Raw genomic sequence first — 23,039 nt, 5'->3', positions numbered from 1 at the left:
TCAAACACGGGCTTCCCTTCCCCCACAGAGAACTCTGACCTGAAATTCTGACCCCCAAGAATGCCTGAAATACTGGGTGTTGGTCTTAGAGGGTGTGTTTTCGGAGATTACTGCTCCTGGATGAGCTGCTGGATACCTGACTCTCCATATTCAGTCTGAGGATGCAGGCGTCACAGGCAAATCTTTCCCCACAGGTTGCTTATTTTCAACCCTTTGAACACGGCTAGTTTTGATGTTCATTAGATGAGACACCTGCAGGCTTGTGAGGTAGAGAACTCGGAAGGCTTTGGACATTTTCCTGAAGTAAATCTGCTCTCTCCCAGTAACGTGGCTTTTTCTGACAATAATGCCCCCGGGCTATCCTTGGCCCTGACTGGGAGGATGGCCGCTGAGTTCAGCCAGCTACTCATTAGTGGGGTCTGGTTTTTCACTCTTTGCAAAAGCAAGTGGATGAAGCCTTCCTGGAAGCGTGAGTGGATTAGGTGGACAGTTTGATCCATTACCTTTGAGTAATCATTCTTCCTTTCTCTGCAGTCCTAGGGGTGGACTGTGGAGGAGGAGATAAGGTAGAGATGCATGCGTGACTCACGTGGGACTGCAGATCTGGAAATGCACATTTAAGTTGGCAAGCGTACACCATGCCGCCTGTGCTTTCCCAAGGCCAGTGGCTGGCAGAAACGGTTCTAAGCAATTGAGTTGGACTTCCTTTTCCTAGGGGTTGCCTAGTTGGTTGGGGAGTCATAAAACAGTGGCCTGAGGAGCTAGAACCAATGAACGCATGGCATTTTAAATACGTGAAAGTAAATGTATGGTATTTGAAGTATGTGAAGATACACAGGGAAAGAAAGAGTAAAAACTGGATTTTTTTCTGACATCTTTATTCCCTAGATTTGAAAAAGAAAAATGAACAATTTACTTTATTAATCGTAGTGCCAATTTTGCCAACGAGTGAGCTAAGACTCTTCATTGTGAGATTTCTTCATTGGGCCAGCTCAGGATTTCCCCATCTTTTCTCCACCAAGGCTACCTTTTGTTTTGACCTGGTGCGATTCGTGTGTGTGAAGGTTTTTCTCTCCAAACATACGGCGTGTGGCTTGAATGAATTTGTATTCCTATTCTTTAAAGTGGCTGGGCACGTGAGTCGTGACCCATCATTGCCGCTTCTCTGCATGAAGAAATGAATGGCATCGCTCTCGGGTGACTTAATTCCAGCCCAGAGCAGACACTTGGTATTTGTATTGGCCTGTCCATCCTCATCGTAGCTCTTTGTGTATGTACTTATTTTTACTTCACCGAGGGTCAAAAAGGAATGGCAGTGGTAATTTCTCGGGTGTTGATGGGACATGGGACTTTCCAAAAGGTCTTCATCTGTATTTGCAGCCGCTCCCCAGCACTAGCATCACCACCCCAGCTCCACCTCAGCTCATCAGGCATTGGATTCCCATAGGAGCACCGGTCCCTGGAGCCACAAAGGTTAGGGACCGCTGCCCTAAAGGATCTCTTCCCACTGTGAGATGATAAGGGCTCTGTGTATATCACAGGTGGTGGCGCCCACTCAGGATCCCATGTCTTGGGAGTACTTAATACTGGACTGCTCCTAAGTGATAAACTATGAAGTGATCACTGGGGGTAATAACAGCCTAGAAAGGCTAAATCAATGAGACAAGTAGACTGTGTAGAACAGGTAGGATGAGAAGGAGTAGAGGCCACAAAGTCCTGAAGACATAGCAGTTTGACTCTAGCTTGAGTAATTTCTTCTTGATCTTCATTTAGTCCTGTTATAACTGGTGACAAGTAAGAGAGGCTGGATTCTTGGAGGTGGGTAATTTGTAGGTCCGTTGGAACCGAATTAAGAAAGCATCAATAACGAACTTTAATGAGCAAATCGTGTAATAGGAGTCTGAAAAAAACCTCAGGCCTTAGACATAAAGCACCGAACATGAGCAATTTGTCAGCAATTCACGATATAATAAAGCAGGTCTTCGAATCCCGTCGTTTCATTATAGTGTTGATGAGATGCCTTGTTTATATCAATTAGCCTATGGTAAACCTGGTTTTGTTATATGTCGTTTCGCTGCAGTTCCAAAAACCTATCAGTGATGTTAAGTGAGGACTTACTGTACTTATTTTATAATCCTAAAGGAAGAGTTGCTTCAGATTCTTAAAAAAGACAAAAGTTTATGTAATTCTTATATTTCGATTTTCTCTAAATTTCTGTTATGAAAACACACACATATAAACGTGTACAGACACACGTGCACACACACACACACACTTTTATTTCCTCCATGGCACTGATATTCTGAAAAATCTACATCTTTGATATTCATCAGAAAACCGAGTAATTTAGGTCCTGATATATGTTTGTTTATTCATTTCTTAGCAGAAATTATTCAGATTATCGAACAGAAGCCACGTGGCAATAGGATACAGTGGTCACCTCTCCAGCCACAGCCTATGACATTTCAGACCAGCCATTTCAGTCCTGTGTGTATTTTGATTCCCACCTGTCTGGTGGCCCTATAAACAAACCATTAACGTGTCAGCTTCTCTGTTCCCGGCTCATGAGTCAGGTCCAGACCAGGAATCCTGCCTCCGCCCCTGGGCTCGCCCCATCCATCCTTTGCATCTCACCCTGACCCTGAGACGATGTCAGTGCTGGAGCTGGCATATCTGTCCCATGCATTACTATGGCTGTGCTATTTTGAAAGCTAAAAATTCAGTTGGCAGCTTGCCTCAAGTCATGTGACTTCAAAGTGGCCACATCTCAGTAGACGTGCCAAGTTCTGTTTTGGCCAGTTCTGCAGAAATTTATCAACCCTTTTTTGATTAAAAATGGCCCAAGTGTGTAATGGCTCAGGCTCAATCACATTCTCAAACTGAGATTAGCATCTTTCTGGGGAACTCAAAGGGCAAAATCAAAGTAAGGGATCCTGGATCAGCTAATAGAGGACTGGTCAACGGAACCAGACAAGCTTCTCAGGCAGGTCAGAATCGGTGTCAGACACCTCTTGTTCTGGGTTCACCTGGCTCCGAGGTCCTTGGACCAGAGCTTGGGAACAAAAATCTGTGAGCCCCGAGTCCCCCATCCTGAGAGCTCTATCCCATTACCTGGATAGCCCATTCAGCCACAGCTGACCACTAGCCCACACCTCGTCCAAAGAGAACCGAAACCTGTGTGTCTTATGCCTAGAGCCAGGAGCCACTAGTAGGGTAAACTGAAGAAGGAAGGAGAGAGACATTTATTGTCAAGGAGGAGAGCCTAGCGGATCTGGGACCTAAACCCCAAAATGAATAAACTGTCTTAACTACCAGTTTATCTGTATTAGCCGAACGGCTAAGAGTGAGTTCGTGGGGATCCAATGAGTAGCAAACTAGTAAATGCTTATTTTATCGCGGGATCGGCCAGCCTTAGGGCTGCCTCTCCTATCGCTGTTTTATTCTCTTAATCACAAACATCGAAATTTCAGGACACAAAGTGTCACAAGCCAACCACAGGATTTCTCACATCCTTTATTCTTGATCACATTAACATCCAGACGACATCTGCAAACTTCCAGTTCTGCCTAAAGGTGGGAAGCAATGATCATATGGATAACCTGGGCCCCAGACCCACAGTGTTTGCTTATGTCTGGGGCCTGGGCACCCGGCTGCAGAGGGGTCCTGGAACCCTGCAGCAGACTGGCTGCAAGTGTCCGGACGATTTTTTCAGCAAATAGAGTGGACATTCTGACCCTTGATATTTCATTTCCTGGAGCTGAAGCTATGAGCTTATGAAAATTACTTAAACCTCTTCCCGTGGCACTATCTCTTAGACTTCCCACAGTAAGATCTCATTAAACATTCTTCTGCTTTATTTGGGAAGCAAATTGCGGTGACATAAATATCAAAAAAAAAAAAAAAAATAGAAACTAAGGAGGAACCCTAACTAAGAAACCATCAGACACGCAGTTTGAATGTGAGATTTCATTATCTCTCAGTGCAGCGAGGAAAAGTTGCAACAGTCTAACACACTTTGCTCTAACACACCTGGTTTGATTCGCTAGCACTTCCATTCTAGAAGAAGGAAAAAAAAATGGTACATGGCAGGTTCTGGGAAGCCCCATGGGGATATTTTCCCAAGGGTCCCCCAACTCAGTGTTTACCCAAATGCCACTTAGAGCTTTCTTACCAGAAAAGCATTGCCTCTCACATCCAAGGAAATGGGGAGCATCCATCTCTGCTCCCCATCCCTAGGTTTGAGGAAAAAATGAATGTGCCTCTTTCAAACACAACAGACGGCCTCCCTGAGGCCTTGAATAGAAACCGTTGTCGACTAGACCACCTCAGAGAGTTCTTAAGAAGTGAGCTTTCTTTAAAAGAACGCAAAAGTAACTTTAAAAAAAGAGTAAGGGCTTTTTTTCTTGAGGACTGGATTGAAGTTTTAAACACAGTAGAGAGAAGAAAAAAACACTCTAATATATGCACCCGCGTGCTCTTATTCAGGCACAGCGTTTGTTCTTGGCAATTTCTTCTCGCGTTTGCCGACAATGGTAGAGCAGGAAGTGGGGTGAGAACTGAAATATAGAATCGCTGCCCGCTCCACGGCCCAAACCCTGCAGGCCGCAAGTTCGGAGCGGAGCCACAAGGTAGGCGCGAGGGGACGGCAAGGGAAGGGCGGCCCAGGAGTCGGCTGAGGAGGCCGCTGGCCCCTGCCTGCTTCCGAGTGCGGACGCGAGCCCAAGACTGGATGGAGCAGTCTCTGGGAAAGGACAGGCCACCTCGGCGCAGGAGGCGGAGGCCCCACAGCTAGGTCCTGAGGCTGCCGGCCTTGGCGTCCTATCTGGTCTTTTCCACATGGACCACAAGCTGGCCCTCACCTGGGACCTCCATCACAGCTATTCACAGCCACATCTCGAGACTTCCATGTCCACATTCCAGAGCAGCTAAAAGATAAAGTCCTTTCACCGATGACTTCAACGTTCCTCTGTAAGCTGGCTCCTGGGGACACTCAAGCTGACAGTAGTCTAGGCGCTGGTCCCAGAAAGGGTCCTGGATTAGAGCTGTCCTGTCAGCGATCTCTGGTGCCCTGGCAGCCGGCACTGGGCAGTAGGAATGGGAGAGGCATTCTCCGGACTCCAGAACCCTGAGGAAAACGTCATATTGACCAGCAGCAGGCTGCCTTGCAAGGCTCCTGCTCTTGGCTGCAGTTATATTCCGCCATCATGGCAATGCCTTTTATCTCCTGCTGATCAAAAACGAGCATCTGATCGAATAGTGCGAAAATAAACTACTTTTACTTAATTTAATAAATACAGTTTGGTAAACAGCATCTTCTCAAATTTAGAGTCCATTTGGGGGAGAACGGGGACAAATAAAGGGGCTTTTAGTAACGGAGATGGAAACAGGCCCTGGGAACCCTTCATTCACCCGTCCGTTCATCCACACTTATTAAGAACCTACCAAATTTGCCAGATGCTGGAGATTCCATTACGGATATAACATGGTTCCTGATGCTCAAGGAAACCAGAGCATAGAGGAACAGACAAACGCACAATTAGGCAATTGCCATACGTCACAGTAACTGCCATGTCGAGTGCAGGCTCGGGATAGGCTTCCTGGAGGACGTGACATCTGAATTGGTTTTTAAAGCAGCAGCAGGATGTGCAGCCAAATCCTCCATGTTCCAATGCATAGAATGTAATGGACCGAGATATCATTTATAGGTCATATGATGGCAGGTGTCCAGGCTCCAGGACAAAATCAGATACCATTTGGATTCGGTCTGATTCCATGCAGTGGTACACACAGGGCACAAACTAGAAAGTACTGTGCCATGTATAGAAACCATGTCACCTGTGAAACAATTCCAGGAATCAAAGCCAATAGCTTGAGGAAGAAAACTCTGGACTCTAGACGGTGGCCACGTGGAAGGAGATAAATAGGACCTATTCAGAAACAGGTCTGCTGGGTGGAAGGTGTGAGCAAAAGCAGGAGAGAACTTTAGAGCACTGTTTCCCAAACAGTGCGCAGGGAACAGGTAGAGGTGATGTGGGCAAAGAGGGTTTCGTGGTCACAGAGTTTGGAAAATGCAGAGTTTAAAAGTCTCAGTTCTGTAGAACTTGTCGGTGTCTTTATTTCAGGAATGTGTTATGTGAGACTCCAGTAGGAGGATACAAGAAATTTTTTCATTTGACAAACATACGGAGCAGCCACTTAGTGCCAGGCACTGGCGTAGGCACTGGGGACAAAGAAATTAGCAAAAGACACAGTCCCTGCTCTCAAGGAGAGCAGCCAGGAGACTCAGTAGTAAACGAGTAATGGATCCGTATTTCCTAAACTGATCGGCCCACGGAACCATTTTGTAAAGAAACATCCTTTCATTCTTTTGTTCTTTTTTTTTTAGGATGATCTAGTGATGAGCTAGAGTGGAGACTTCCCCAGACCCCAGCCCAGGAACTATGCAAGCTGACTCGTAATGTCTGCAGGAATGATTCAGAGGGTGTTTTGAGGTTGGAATGTGTGATTCGGAATCGCGAAAATACTTTCGATGCAGCAAAACTGAATGTTTCTAGAGAGTGCACCTTCAGCCTGAATGAAATCTTCCCGAGAAGAATTTATTGGCTGACGCAAACTGATTAAGGAACACCGAAGGTTACGGCCACTCACAAAAGGATAGGACCTATAGGGAAAGCAGGTTTTCGGAGTGTACACAGCGAGATGACAATCTCAAAGAAAAGGCTCTTGTCATAAACCACACGCTGGTCTGAAGAGGGCTCATGACTCTCCCCACCCCATCCCCGTGCACTTGACAAAGGGACACCCTCGCCGGAGCCCCGGATGATGATTTTCACAAGAATGCCCAGGCTCTCAGGCAAGACCCTATGTTCAGAAACCTGGCTTTAGACGGAACTCTGGTTCTCATGTGGGCTTGGATCTGTCTTCAGCACCTGTGAGAGAGGAAATAATCTCTGAAATGCCCAAGGAGGGTGTGGATCTCTGCTAGGGTCAGCCTCCGGGTTTCAGTGTCTTTCTGTGAAGAGCCTCATGTGAAAGGCCAGTGCAGCCACACACTTTGGTATTTCCCAGCACTGATCAATCTGACCTCCCAGATGTCTGTAAACACCAGCTGGAGTCAGTAAATAAATGCACACATTTATTATTGTGTATATATGTGTGTATATATACATATTTCAATTATACATTGAAACATATATTCAAATATATATAATTATGTATAATGAGAATAACTGAATTATATATATAATTAAATATATAAAATTATTCTCTTGGCATTTCCCATTTCCTTCCATTTTATTCGTTTTTCCTATTCTCTAACCAATTGCTTAAGTTGTTCATGTGAAAGAACAGTCTCGACATTTTGGAGGTCAATTTATGATTGGAATTTTATTTGAAAGCTTACACTATTTCTTAACACGATCCCAATCTTGCTCCCACTGGTGCTGTAAATCTTAAAAAGAGAAAGCTCTATTCTATCAAAATAGCTCGTTCCGTGATGACTCTAGGCAGACAAATGAGACATGTTAGCATTTCCCTATCCTGCTTACAAATGAGTCACTGTGGAGATGGCAGCTATGGATTTTGGGTGTTGGCAGCGTGAGCCCAGTGAAGGTGACCACGTGGTCCAATTTTAGTGGTCATTGATGGAGGGGAAGGGGGTTAACAGATGACCTCAAACCACAGCCACTCCCAAGCCATCCATGCTTTGCAGTGGTGCTCTGGGCGGTCAACGATTCCAACTCGCCTGACTTCTTGAGTAGATGTGGGTCTTCCCTTGAGCATTTATGTCCTGAAGGTATGAGGTACCAGAGAGATTGCCTTGCCAGTCACACAAGAGATATAATTGTCATATGTAATTGACAAAGCAAATGGTTAGAAAACAGATCACTGAGAATTCCACTACCTACCTAAAATACTAAGGATGTAATTGCAAGGAATAAAAATAATTGCTTGGACGAGGAAAGAATTCTCCACCTCAGCATCACTGGCGTGTCGATGAAGGCTCCGTCCCAGATCTGAATGCTAACCCGGCGGCAATGATGAAAGTGAGAGAGATGCTTCCAGACTTTTCTCTCATTTGAAGCAGCCATACTGACAGCCAAGAGCATTTTGTGAGGGGTGGGGGGACTCCGAGAGGAGATTTAGTTGGTCTCTGCCTTACAAAAGTGGTGGTCGATGGTGCAAGCACCCAGGAAGCAAATTTTATTCCTAGTTTCTCAAAGGTCCCCCTACAGATCAATGTCAGTCCCTGTGACATTTCACCAGTGCCCATCAATATGAGAATAATGAGGACAAAGTTCATGAAATGAGTTATTTATTAAATTAAATGTATTCAGTGTAAAGGACCCATCTTTTGTTCTGAGATTATATCATTTTTTTGTTGGAAAAAAACACCCTTTCTTTTATGAAATGGTGGTCATATTAGAGAGGTGTAGTTGTGGTAACTGCTGCTACTACCATAATTTATATACGTCAGTCCCAAAAATATTTTTCAAAATTCCCCTTTTCCGTGAAACCCAAAGGTCCAAGAGCCACTGAAGGCATGAAGGACTGGGAGAGTGGAGAGGCTCGATTTAGTTCAAAGAAGAAAAACTGTGAGAAAATAAAAATCACAAAGGTAGAAATACCTAGCCTGTGTGTATACAGTGATTTGCATGATTTCTCTCCAGCCGTCAGACTCCAGCCTCGAGAACTTGCCAGGCGGCATCTTTGCATCTCTCTCTAAGCCAGATGTATGTCCTTTGTCTGGCAGTGTGAGCATCTTCCCCACCTCCTCTTCAAAACACAAAACTAAATTTTGTCGTTTCCCAAACTATGTGGAACGAACTTCCACCCAAGAAGCCAGTGGGAGAGGCAGAGAGTGGCACACAGTCCAGTCTCCTTTGTCTCCTGAGATGCTGTTCTAAGGCATTTAATCCCAGGGGCTCAACCATCTGGCCCGTCCTGGGTCCTGCTGTTCAATTTTCTGGAACATCGGTCCCTGCTTCCTACTCTCCACCCCAGCCCCTCTCCCTACCTCTCGTCCTGGTCCTCTTGTACCTCCTCCCTTTCTCTTTTTCTCTCTGGTAGCCTCCTTGGTGCTCAGAGCTGACATTAACTGCTCTAGGGCTCTAAGGATGTGCACTTTCTCATGTTGGCATGTGTCACTCCATCCTTTATCCTGGGGCTGGAGAAGAGGGTTTCAGCTATTCCTACCAGTGACGAAGCCCTGCTATGCAATGCTTTAGAGACCTTAAATCTAGATTACACTGACGATCTCTATGAAGGTTAAAATGAAGGGTCTAGCAGTACCGTAGGAAGAATCCATGCGGAACGGGCTGGAAGGCTCCGTGAGGTCAAAGACCCTGACACCAGCTCTGGCTCTCGAGTCAGAGGATCTGACCTGGCTATGGATGAGCTGCCGTCTCACTGAGGCTCACGGAGACATGAAGGGTTCGGGCAGGGGGGCCTCCGAGGTGCTGCCAGCTCTCACAGGCCGCCAGTGGATGACTCCATCGCCTCACCTCCGGCTAGCCTGCAGTCTGAGCACGCCAGGCTGAGAGGCTGGCAGAGAAAAGCAGCCGTGGTGAGTTGTACAGAGGCAGAGGGTCCCCTGCCCCCTACAGGTGTGCCACATCCCCTCCCACCCCCCAGGACACCTCCTGGGGGAGAAGACGAACATCCCTGTTTCTTTATCCCGTCAACTCCAATTCCCCCCTTTTTTGTCAGAGAAGTTGTCTGACATTAGAGCCGCGAGTGAACATGGCATTTGGCTAGATCCAGCCAGTCGATCTTGTCACCTGCCCTGAATCACCAGGCGCCAGGGGCTTCCCCGCCAAACCTGGAGTGTCTTCATAAGCCAATGCTATTTCCGCAGCCACGTAGCCACACCCAGTGACCAGCCGCGGTGGTCATGCCTTTCCACCCCTGCCGTTGAACCCTGTGAAATGGGGAGAGGCTGCAGCCGCTTGCATTTTTTGCCTAAAGGAAATTAAACACATATATCTATATGGAAATATAGATATATAATGGTCTATGGGGAAAAAATTTGTAAAGCAAAAAAATCCAATAATCTTTATCAAGTTTAAGGAGCAGAGCCTGGCACATTGGGCTGTCTGTCCATGAGCAATGCTTAAAAAAAAAAAAAAAAAATGCAAGCCACGAGTCCCCAAGTCTCTCCAGCACCATTAAAGGAAAGACCACACAAAAATGTGGAATCTGCTTGGTTGGAGATGATCATTTCTGTGGGCTTTTCAGATATATTTTACTTTCTGTTATTTGCATTGTTTCTCTTTCTCTCATACCAGAGATGTGCCTGGTTAGAGAAACGGTCTTAACATTCCCAAGCCGACAACTCTCCAAATACTCGAGCCAGAGGAATTCAGTGCACCTACATAGCGGGAGGGGCGTGTCCCTCTCCACGTGCTGTCTTGCCAGGTCGTGTTTCCCTAAACCCGAATGCTAACGTATCAACTTCTGTAGGTTTCACTGAATACAACTGCATGGAATGCTATTACTGTTTGCAATGCAACCTGATCTAAAAACATTGCATTTCTTTTCAATCCAAAGGGGACTAGCAGGTTTATTGTGTTTGCATGTGCTTTCCCCCTAGACTCTGGCTGCCCTAACAAGAAATTCAATAAATCTACTTCCAAACCATCTTGCACAAGCTTTGCATGTCCAGTCTGGGCCTGAGGAAATTAACAAGAGAATAGAACATACCATCGACTTGCGGAGTGGCGATAAATTGCGAAGAGAGCATATCAAGCCATTCTCACTGATGTTTAAAGACTCCAGCCTGGAGCACAAGGTAGAGCTGGGTCTCCGTAGTGGCTCTTTTTCTGAAGTAAATTGTCGTAAATGTTCGTGGGACGAGAGACAGCCCAGGGGCTGCCGTTTCGGTTGCTATGTTTTGCTGTTTGTTTGTTTGGTTTGGTTTGGTACTGTCTTTCCTTTTTCTCTTTGAAAATCATGAGTAGACTGAAGGCCATGAAAGGAGATGTCACTTAGATCAAGAGCCTCAGCTTTGCTCTTTAAGGGAAAGGTAACGGAGGGGACACGGAGCCCTTAAACTCTGTGACAGCAGAGGCGTGCCTTCCACTTTGACATTATTGACCCAGAGGCCTTGACACTCACTTCCCTTTGCTTTTAGGTGAATTCTCATCATTTGCGACCCTTGTAACGTAACACACGAGGGCACCCAATAGCTTCACGTAAGCATTTGTGATAAACACTCCTTCTTAGATTGTAGACACCTATTCTTCCATGTTTCCGGTTGTCTACTGTCACCCCCCACCCCCGCTCCCCGTAATGAAAGCATAGTAGAAAGAAGACAGGGCACAGGGATTTGGAGTTGGGTTCAATTTCTACCTCTGCCACTTCTTTGCCATGTGAACTTGGAAGAGTTGAGCAGCCTGTCTGAGCATGAGCTACTCTCTGTACCCTGAGGATACTAACCAGCCTCCCTCACGGGTGCTTATAGAAGGCTCCAGGCAATGCCTTGATTAGGCTAAGTGTCCCAAAATGGCAGCCATCATCATGTTGATGATGACTTTTTCCGATGCTCCTTTCTCGCCCCAGCTCTGAACTGTAAAGCGTTGGGGAGGGGAGGGGGTGTTGTCCCTGACTAACAGGGCTGCTCCTTTGCACTGACGGAAGCTGACATACCTTCCCCGACTAAGCAGAAGAGGTGCTTGGTGTCTGCCGGAGCCTCTGGGAAGAACAGCAGGGAATTTGTAAGCGAATTTCAGGAGTTTGATCTGATACTCTGCAAAGCTCCAGTGAGCAGTTTTTGTGTGCGTTTGCTCAGATGCCTGGGAGAGTCTGCTTTCCTTGGTTTGGGGAATTCACACCTCTCTGTGCATGCACCATTCCCAGTGATGTCTTCGATAACTCCCCACAGGTTGCAAACTCCAAAATTCACATCTTCACCTGCAGTTCACAATTTAAAACGTACTATGTCTATGCACTAACAAAACAAAAGGAGAAGAAACATTTCGCCTCACTCAACCCCTCTCCCACCCTTTCGCCAAATAAGACTTTTTTATTCCTAATATAATTGAGGGCTTAAGGTCCAAATTAAATGCATTTTCTTTCCTGGTTGCTACATTGAGGGAGCTTGGAAGAGCAGGGTAGTCTTGCAAAGAACCTTCTCAATTAGCCTGTGTAAATACCTGTGTCTGGAGTTTTACAAAACCCTTTTATTCGTTCTGGTTAAAGATGTACTTGCTTCACTAACAACCCAACCCCTGCAAGCTGTGCATAATTTCTAATATGTTTTAATAGGGTCCACATCTCGTCTGCAGGCATCTGGTTTGGGAACAAGAATAAACTTAGGGGAGGCACACGATGTGCCTAAGGTTAATTTCTGTGACCGGAGAGGAGGTTCTTCTAGGAGAAGCAAAAGGCAGCATCCTAAGCAGACTCGTGGGGATTTTCCCAGGCGGGCCAGCCCTGCTTCATTTAGCACATGCTCTGCATCGTGTGGGTTCCCCAGGGTGAGGACAATGGGGCGCATCAGAAAACATTCATGCCCCCCTGTGTCACAGAGGCAGTCCTCATTGACTCTTGGTCTGAGACTCTCTCTGGGGACTGAGTTACTGCTGAGCAGAGGATATAAATAAATCACAGTCATTGGGGATTTACCATATACCAGGCGCTATTCTAAGCTGTTCACACAAATAGATGAACAATGAGGGTATGAAGCTGATGTTACTATGAGCCACATTTTATACTTGATAAAATGGAGATCCAGAGAAATGATCGAGCAGCCTGCCCAAACCTGAATCAGCAGCTGAGGCCCACAGTGACCCCAAAGCCAGTGCCTGGTCTGTCACCACACTGCCTCTCCCTGGAGCTCTCCTTGGGACTTGTTCTCGAAGGCCCTTGTACACAGAAGATAATCCTATTTGAATTCAGATGGGGTGAGAGGCTCTGGGGTGGGGCACAGGTTAGGTAGGAAACCGCCCTGAAGCCTTGCCAAAGTAAGAGCAGGGGCTTTCAAGGCCCCAGGGTTCCAGAATTAGAGAACTGTCCGTTTTCTATGCCATCCTCAAAAAGAAAAATCGCCCAGTGTGGAGAGTGTAGGAGGAACCTCCTTCCCCCGATAAACTGGGCTTATACCCTCAGGATCAGGATGAACAGAAAAGAAAAAAAACCCACGGAGCAGACGAAGAGTGAGTAAAGCCACATTCCTATGCCCTGGCGTTGTTAGATGGAGTAAAAAAAAAGAAAAAAGAAAAAAAAGCAGTCCGAGCACTCCAAAATGGAATCCACGTAGATTTGCCGCCTGAGTTCACGTTCTGAATGTGGTCTAAAAAAAAACCTCAGGCAGAGACTTTGTATTTACCGTCGTCCCTGGTTGACACTGCCCCCTGGTGACCAGCAGAAGCAAACGCAGAGCTCCCTGGAAGAACGTGGGTTTAAGGCTCCATTGACCGACCTTAAGCCACAGTCTGATTTCAGAGACATTAAAATGTGAGAGGGAAAAAATTGTGTGTCTTAGAATTGTTGAAATCTGTATAGTAGTTGTGACTCCAAAGCCTTTTCTCTTCCCCCAGCCCCACCTTGCTTCTTGGGAGCAAGTTTGCACCATAAAAGCATGTTTCCTGAAAGGAAACATGGAAATGGAAATAATGATCTTACCTTTGGAAATTTTGAAGGGAAGAAAAGGCTTCGCTCTGTTTCAACAATAGAAAGACATATGAATAAGGAAACTCTTGGCCTCTCCAGCTTTATTAGTGAGTGGAGAACACAAAAGCTCCTTTGAAATGTCATTCAGACGTTTCCAGGTCACATTTGCTTATAAAAATTGGCGCATCGACCAACAGTGCTTTAAATCAGGTGTACCTCTGGTGCTGTATAAACACCTGTTGAATGAATGAGGACACAGATTAAGGAGCATGTTGGAGGAGACCGCCTCGCCCCCCATCCCTGGTCTCAGGATACGTGTTGTGAACTCTGAGAGCTGAAAGATGTGGGTCAGTTTTGAGCTGACTTAGCTGTGGAGTTTCAGGAAAAAACACTGTAAAGTTTCACTCACTTCCTGCCATGTCACTTCAAAGTCATGCACACACACGCGCACGCACACACACACACACACAGAAACCTTTTGAGTAAGTTTCAGAAAAGTGTGCTCATGACTCCTGTGTCTGAGCCAAGTTTGGGCAGCACGTTTTTTCACCTCTGCCCCCCCAGTTTCCGCATCTGTGAAGTGGGGGAGCTGGGCTGCCCCTGACCTCTCTCATTAGTCCCCGCTGCGTCTGCGGGTTCCCTAGGACCTCGGTGACCATTGCCCTGGCCTGCCTGAGACGAACCCGGTTTAAATCTATCTTCTCAGCGTGATTATTAGCACCATCTCTTTTTACTCTCAGAATCACCCAGTGCGGGTCACAGGTCACGTGGCCCGAGGCCTGGGCCTCAGCCAGGTTAGAGTTAGTGGTCCTCAACCACACCGAGGACTTTTGGGGCAGACCTCGGGCTGGGGGAGGGGGCCCCTCAAGGCCCCCAGCCTTCACAGAAAAGCTCTGCCCTCCTTGAGTCTCTAGCTAAATATTTCTTGAGGCCTCAGGGACAAACACGAATTAGAACTATGGTAAAGAGATGTAGGAAACGTGACACGTATGTCAAATACTATCCATCTTATTGGATTTTTTTTTCTCTTTATATATGGTATGACATTTGTTTTCTTTTTAAAGAAAATAAATGCATTTTTTCAAACAAAAGCTTATACCGAGCACGTAAGGCAAAAAGAGGAAAATGATACCTCTTGTGATCTTATCACCCAGGATAACTAACCGCTGTGATGTTTTAGCATCTGTCACGCTACTTTTTCAGGAGTGCGATTCTATATACTTATCTATGCAATTTGTCAATGAAAATGGGGCCATTTCGTACCATACTGTTAATCATGCTTTGCTTGAACTTTTTTCCACACTAGTAAATATTCAGTTATGAAGAAATCATTTTGTAACTGCATACTATTCCATTGCATATTTTAACCATTCTTGGCTTTTCATTCCTTCAGTTTTTCACTATTATAAATGTTAAACTGCATTGCGATGACCATTGTCATAGTTAAATCATATATCCATGCTTAATCGATTAATTTACAGATCATTACTGAGTGCTGAGTGACAAGTTGATAGTTTTCTGTTACTCAGATGGACACCCCCACACACTTGCAAAAGCTTCATTTGTCTCACAAGTGCTTGGTCTTCGTTAAGAGACAAAGGAAAGAACCGAGACTTGATTGCTGAGTGGACATATTGAACCCTATTCCTGCCACTTACGGGCTAGGTGACACAGGACAAGGTATGTGATCTCACTGAGATGACGAGATCATAATATCTGCCCCTCATTGGATCGTAGTGAAAATTGGATGACATAATACTCATATCATAGATATTTGAATAAAAGCAATAGTTATTCTTTCCCCTTCTCCTTCTGATTAACCCTATGCCAATCCAAATCTGGATGAGGCCAAACCCTCACTTAAAATAAATTTCACACTTCTAGAGCTTCTCTTAGAAATCTACTTCATTAAAAATGGTGCGATGTGTCTTGTGCCCCAGGGTACCAGGCTCAGGGCTTTTGTAAATACTTAATTACATAAGTACAGAAAGATATGCATTGACCAAGTCTACACTGTAGCCCACAGAAGTGCTTGCTATGAACCGAGGTCTTGTGAGTATTTTCAAACACTTATTTAATGTTTTCTTTCTTTCTTTTTTTCCTATCAGCAGCCACTTAAAAACAAGGATCTGTCACCCAAGGAAACCTTTAGATAATCTTTTGGTTGAGTTTTTATCTATGTTCAGAATTTCTCTGTTTTTTTCTATCCTTGGTAAAGAGAATCAAAGTTAAGTGGAGACTTAAAAGAGTTCAGGAAAATGCATCACAAATTTCGAAATGGTTCTTTATCTTCCCATCTACTCCCATGGGAGTTATGATGAGAGGAGTAAGATAATTAAGAGAGAATTTGGCAAAGCAAGGAAGGCTAGGCAAATGAATGAATGAAGATGGATTCAATCCATCTTCAATGTGACAGATTCATTCTATGTGATGGATTAGATGTTGGACTCTGGAATTAGGTAATGAGAATGTATTTATATTGTTTAGGTAGGAACATGGAGTACGAACCAAATGGTCTTGGGTGTTCTCTCTCATTTTCTGAATCACACTTTCTGATCATTTTCATGACCTTATTTTTAAAAGAATGATTCTGTTGCGAGCTCAAGTTACTGATGCATTTTTACTGCTCTAGTAAGGCCCCAAATAGTAAGAGTATTTAAGCCACCTCCTTTAGGTAGAAGGACAGATTTTAAGAGGTTGGAGGCGGGGCATCCATCCCTTATTCAAACAGTAGGTTTGTCAGACTCCTTCATACTCCCGATATTTCCTTGTAAATTTAATGCTATGTCTACTGCCCTCTAGGTAGTCATATCATATCAAGGGCCATTTCACTTGTGTCTTTTTATCAGACCAGTTAGCTCTAGTCCCACAAAGCCAGCATCTTCAGAGTCAGAAATACCAATTTCACTTATAATAGTGTAGTGTAGAATGATAGAATGAGATGATTTCAACCTACAGGTCATTGGCCCAGTACTCGAAGCAATCTTAATGCTTCATGCGTAGACATCACCATCATCTACAACCAGGGGCTTCCAGGTAAGAAACACGGGAATAGTTGTCACTTCCATGGCCTCACCATGGGTTGCGGGGACTGGACCAGTCAAGAAGGGAAAGATCCCTTCTCCCAAGGATGGGAGGTTTGGGGGAAGGCGAGCTGGAAGAAGGGTGGGTTGGAAGTTTTGTAAAGTTCTTCTTGGAATTCTTATATATTGTTCAACCCTGCCCACCCCCTACCGCCACCACCAGGAATAGCGTAGCACTAAGAAATGCATTGCCATTAAGGGTCCTCTTTTATCCGTGGGGTGGTGTCTTTCCAGCCCCACGCTTCTGAAGCTATCCATCTTAGACACGTGTTGGCGTGCTTCCTTGTGAGTCTACTAAACATGAGGAAATCACCTTTGTTCAAAGGTCAGGTTACGTGGGAAGAAGTATGCCAGAGAGAGATTCCTCAGACACACCTGTCACTCACAGGACTGCTTCTGACAGTGATTTGCCTAGATACTAGACACAGATAAGAAAGGTAACCTATTTCAAAACAGAAATGATTGAAAATTCATCCTTCGCACTTTTATCACTTTTATTGCAATTATGCCCTTTACCCTAATGGTCTAATTTAAGGAGGCTCTAGCCTTCGCCATGCTACATAATGCATGAGTTCACCAGCATAACAGAGGTTAAATTCCTTCATTCATTCATGAAAAATGAGATCGTCTCAGCTGAGATTCTTCTTTAATTTAACAAACATATTCATTTATACTAATTAAAAGTGTGCTAGAAAATTACCTTTCTGCAAACTAGATTTATGCAAAGGTAGAATAAAATGAAGGGTTGATTCCCCGCCTCACTGGAAATATCCAGGCGGGAGTTCATGGCTCATTTCTGAGAGATTTTACTGAGTGAAATCAGCGTTAGTAAGAGTTGGACCAAGGTGACAAATACAATCCAGCCCACCTATACAATTTTTTAATCTCACATACACACTTGCGTAAAAGTGTGGTTGTAGTTTGAACAATTAACTAGATAATTTCTCTGGTTAGAAGCATCCTACATCTTGGAGAGATGTGAAAATATAGTCAGTACCTTTTAGCTCATAGTCAGAGTGGAGTTTAAGCGTGGAGGGTGATTTCCCTCCCACACACCTAAGGAGGTTTTCCAGGCCTGTCTTAAGCACAGACACATAGAAGATCAGAAGCTCGTCCATCACCTGTGCGAGCTAACTTCCCTTCATCCCTCTGTGGTGAAGAATCCAGAATGGGCTTTCCCTAATGTGATCAAACGTGGGTTCCAGGCTTCCCTGTGACAGATCTAGGAACCTCATTGCATTGATTTCATTTCTACATATGCCTTTTAAGAAGATGCAGGGTCAGCATCCCTGAACATGAAGTAAATTGGAACACAAGTTCTTCCTGTCCTGCTTCCTTGGAAGGGACCCCTAGTCTCAACCTGATCAAATCAAGGAGGGAACTTCCATTTCTTTGTATCATAAACCACATCATTGAAATATACCAAGACACACTATTGTATTGTGCGCCCTATGAAGAACATGACCTTACCTCGAAAATAACAAGGTAGCAGCAGAGAGCACAGCCAATGAGACCGTGTGCTTGGACGGACTCTTCGATTCCCTACTTACATTCAGTGAAGTCCTAGTCTAATGCTAGGTTTCCTTATATGCAAAATGGGGGTATGATGAACAGGATCTCCCTCAAAGTGTTGTCCTAACTAAATGAGACGGCCCCCATAAAGCACGCAGCATAGTGCCTGCCTTGCACTAGGCATTAGTCATTATCATTCAAATTTGTTACACTAGATTTTGGGCATTTCCTGAGTCAACCAAAACCCTTTAGACTGAAAAATAATCATAATCAAATTCTAATGTAAGTTCTCGAAGAAAGCACTTGTAATTTCTTCCAAGTGGCATGCCCTTTCGATGGGCGTGAACCCCACTTGCAGTTGGCTCAGGTGCTGCCTTCAAGCACTTGCTCACGGTGAAACACTGATGGAGGAGGAGATTTGGAAGCAAGATAAGTCTTCCCGCCGCCTCTGCACCCAGGCTGCAGCCTAAAGGAGATGAGAAGCGTAAGACCCTAAGCAACTTTAGTCTGGACAAATGATGATGATGGCAACAGCTTTAAAATCAGTAAGACACATTCAGGAAAGGAGTCAGAGACTCCTCACAGTGAGAACAGGCCGAGAATGGAAGGAACCCTTTGCAAAGGAGTAAACTCTCAGGCACTGGGAGCATTTGAGTGGAGAGTGTTCAAAACCCTAGGATGCCCCGCCCCAGCCCCGAGGAAAGAAACCCACCTCCTCCAACAAAGCAGAGAAAGTCACCTGGTGATACTCAGTAGATATTTGAGTAGATATCAGGGAAGTTATGGGGAGGATCCCTGAAGGTGGTGGTCCATTAGGACCTCAAGATCCTGTGATGACAATGACACGGTGATGATGATAATGGTAAAGATGAAGAAAAGCAGCAAGAGGGATTAAGTCCACTAAAAATAATAATAATAATAATAATAATTATTATTATTATTATTATTATTATTATTATCATTAATGCCTGCAGCATCTGGTCTTCTAGGTGGTCTCCCATCCAAGTACTAACGAGGCCCGACCCTGCTTAGCTTCCGAGATCAGACATCGGGCTTGTTCAGGGTGGCATGGCCGTAGACCATGGACTATGGCTGGGACATGAAATGAGGACCTTCTGCATATAAAGCAGACGTGCTAACTGCTACATTATGAACCACGTCCTAACAATTATTATTGTTTTAAAAATCTCATTATCAAATCTATTTAACCAGGTTGTGTTTGCAATTAATCAGTCAGCCAACAGGAATAATTTAACCCTGTGCAATTGTTTGTTAGACAGAACCCAGACATTTAGTTTTCTTTGATTTGACTGCTTTGTGACTAACTCATTTATTTTCAAGCTGGTATGTGTAGGTCTCTATGATTGTGCATTTTTCACAGGCAGTGCTATTTGTGACTATTAGTAACATGGATTTTCTGTGGTTTCACTGGGAGTAAGGATGGCTTATCGTGATTCTTCCCCGTTCCCCTCCAGATACCAAGCAGGTTGTCAGCAAGTGGACAGAGGCCTCAGTGCTAGAGACCAGAAAAAGCAATGACTGTGCCACTTCTGGGCAGCGCTGGCTTCCCCCACTCCCCATGTTGCTCACCAGCTACAGGCCGTTGCCCTTCCCCAAATCTTAGCCATGACAATGAGCAGTTAAGTTCAGTCTAAAACCCAGACCACACCGAGAAGTAAGCAAGAGAATAAAAATCATGTAACTGATGATTGGGACTGCCATCTGAACAAGACATTGGACTAATTTTATTATTTCATTGATCTCCCTCGTCCTGATACTGTGGCCTGAGTCTTGAGGTGTATGCAGCCTGAGATATTGTGAGAGCTCGATTTACTGACTTCTGTGAAAAATCGAATCTGGGATGACAGACTTCCAGAACCAGGCTTCGCTCTCTTTCCCCCGGCTAAAAATGATCTATTTGCCGTGTAATCTATAGCAAGTTATTAGACCTCTCTGAGACTGAGAGGAAAGAAGGGGCTTGATCTCATTTTGGTTTAGTCTCATGTTAAGGTCTTTTTCAGTTTTAAAAATCCTTTTCTCCTTCTGAACAAATTAGATTATTTCTCCGTTTAGTGACTCCAAGATGATTCGGGAAACTAGGCAGGACTGAAGCAAGTGCACATTCAGTGCTGACCTTCCAGAAGCTTTTAAGGCTGAGCAATGAAATTACCGATAATCAAAATAAAGTTATGGCCATTCCCCAGGGCTGCCTGGAGCAGACAGCAGAAGGGAGTCCAGCTTATCGGCTTGGTTTCTCTCATGCGAAATGAAAGGGCTGCCCTTGCTGGAGATGTCTCAGGGTGCTCTCTGTGCTAAGATTCTACGGATTTATGTTTTGATAGTTTTATGAAAAAAAGAGGCAGAAAGACTCTCCCTAGTAAAACATTTCCCGTGTCCCCAAAACTGACAAGAAATAGGACAAGATCCTTAAATGACTTAAGTTTACTCATGAAGAAGGTCATTGTGAATTTGATTTGCCGCATCTATGGCTATGCACTCTTCTGCCTTGTTAAAACGATGTGAGTTCTGTGGGAAGATTAAAAAACAAAACAAAAACGGAATAAGCTCATGCAAAGTCCCTCTCCCCTGCCTTCCAAATGCGAAGGGAATTTTATTTACTCCTGGGCTCTCCTTGAAAAGTTAACAGGAGGGCTGGAGACAGTACTCCGAAGAGTTAACTTAAGATATGGATGCTTCTTAATTTAAGAAATAAATGCATATTTATTTGCTTTGTCTCTTCTTGCTGTTTTCCCCAAACTTCAAACACTGGTAAAACTTAACTCTTCCAGATGCCAAACTCTGCTGCCAAGTAATTTATTCTCCTTCTCTTTTTTAATTGCAGTATTCTCAAATGAGGGATGAAGTTTTCAAGTCAAACTTGGTCTGTGCGTTTATCGTTCTGCTGTTTATCACGGCAATCCAAAGTTTGCTTCCTTCTTCAAGGTAAATGCGGAAGGACGGAGTTACCAGGTGACATCCCTTTGTGAACTGACGGTCTCTCACTTGGACCCTTTCAGGGGATCTGAATCCATACCAAAATGTATGACAGTATCAGCGTCTATTCTGGTGGTCTTTCTCTACGCGATAATCTCATTCTTCTACCAAGGCAAGAGTCTTTGCCCCAGTCTTAATGAGCACAACAATTAAAATCAAAATAGGCCTCCCCCTTATGCACACAGGAATGTAGCAAGTAAGAACCTCAATCACCACTTCCTCTGATAATTACCTCTTTGTCGCGCTTTGATAATACTGCAAACGCCTGTCTGTGGCTAGTCACTGTTCCAAAACTTTTACGTGCAGTAACTTGTGAAATCCTCACAGCCACTCTAGCAGGTAGGGACTGTTATTGTCCTCATTTTAAAGAGGTGAGAACTGAGGCTCAGAGTACTGAGATAAGTTAGTTGCACAAGGTCTCACAGCCTGGATTGCAAAAATGTCACAGCCCGGATTGCAACTCAGGAAGTCTCTCCAGAGTCTGGGTGCTTAACACCCTATCAGACACAGACTTCCATTGTGCAGGTTACTGGTGCCGGAGCCAGCACAGGGACCTGGCTCTGGGTTAGTTTACTGGCAATGCTTTTTATTCTCTCCTGCACTGTAAGATGGCTTCTGCTTCTTTTCTCCCTAAGCTTACCATGAATTTTCCCCTTTCAAGTGATTAAAAATAACACCAGCAAATATTTGTGAAAGGTCTCCTATAGGCAAAGCATCATGCTGGACCCTGCGGACGGTGTCACTTTACAAGAGGTCTGCATCCTCAGAGATATAATTTAGTGGGAGAGAGAAATTAAGAATGGCTCCGAGTTACTGAGCGCTTATTCCATTCCAGGAAAGCTCGGGTTGCCTCAGTAAAGCTTCAGAGATAAATAACCTGTAAGTGAGACAGCATCCTCATTCCCATTTCGTAGATGAGGATTTATCCAAGGTCACGAGTTTATATAGTGGCCGAGCTGGGAATCGAATCCAGAGAACATCTGTGCTTTTAACTATTTATGTGGCTTTGCACCAAAATCAGTGATTCATTCTGACTGGGTGTTTTAAGGAAAAACTTGCAGGAAAAGGTGATATTTTGAGCTGAGCAGAAGAGAGAGAAAGAATGGAAGAGTGATCCCAGTTTAGAAAACAGCACTCGCTAAGGCGCAGAGGTGTGAGAGATGCCATGTCCGTGGGATGGTGAGTGAATGGGAGAGTCTGGAGTAAGGGGTTCCTGCGAGGAGGTGCTGGGCGCCGTGGCTGAGGTGGGAGTTCCGTGTCCACCGAGCTACTGTAAGGAGCTCAGAGTTGGTCTTGGGTGCAGGAGGGAGGCCCTGAAGATTTCTGAGGATGATAGCAGCATGGTTCTGTGAGAGAAAGATGTTCAAATTAACCTGCACTCTGGCAACGGCCATGCTTGACCTTTACTGGATCAGCAGGGTTTTGAGAAGGAGAAAAGGATTCTGGGAAGATGCTGGCAGAAGTGGCGTATTTCTGAATCTTTCGGAATCCCCACATATCCGAGCAACTAGATAGGAAAAGCAAAAACCTCATCAACTCTCTTTGGAATACAGACTGTGTTAAAATCAGCAGACCACGTGGGGTCTCTCCTGAACCTCTGGGCTCTCTGCCTCCCCGACTCTACCGTCCAAGTCCGGCGTGGGGTCTCACTGCTGCGATGCTGATGTGGTAGCCTTATAAGTTTCAAATGGAAGCAGGTAGTGACAATCTTCAATAGCGCGGATTGGTGTGACAGCAGCATTTTTGTGGGAAGAATCAGAAAAAAGCAAGTAGGCATTTGTCATATCTGGGAACAAAAGTGTCCCATTATAGCCAACAGATATTCACTGGGAAATGTCA

The 23,039-nt window shown here is 44.8% G+C and overlaps 1 protein-coding gene across 2 annotated transcripts in view; it reads left to right on the top strand.

Moving 5' to 3' along the window:
• Positions 1-23,039, top strand: part of ADCY8 (adenylate cyclase 8) — a 159,260-nt gene that overhangs the window by 82,760 nt on the left and 53,461 nt on the right. Inside the window, exons 8-9 of one of the 2 annotated variants that reach the window (XM_006912922.1) lie at positions 10,592-10,789; positions 21,049-21,149. In XM_006912922.1, the coding sequence (XP_006912984.1) occupies positions 10,592-10,789; positions 21,049-21,149 (299 nt within the window). The remainder of the gene's footprint in view (positions 1-10,591; positions 10,790-21,048; positions 21,150-23,039) is intronic. The other variant, XM_006912923.1, reaches the window with a different exon arrangement.

Source organism: Pteropus alecto, unplaced genomic scaffold, assembly GCF_000325575.1.
Source record: "Pteropus alecto unplaced genomic scaffold, ASM32557v1 scaffold105, whole genome shotgun sequence".
NCBI classification, from domain to species: domain Eukaryota; kingdom Metazoa; phylum Chordata; class Mammalia; order Chiroptera; family Pteropodidae; genus Pteropus; species Pteropus alecto.
Note: the sequence above shows the minus strand (reverse complement) of the source record. Positions and strands in the feature narration are given on the sequence as shown.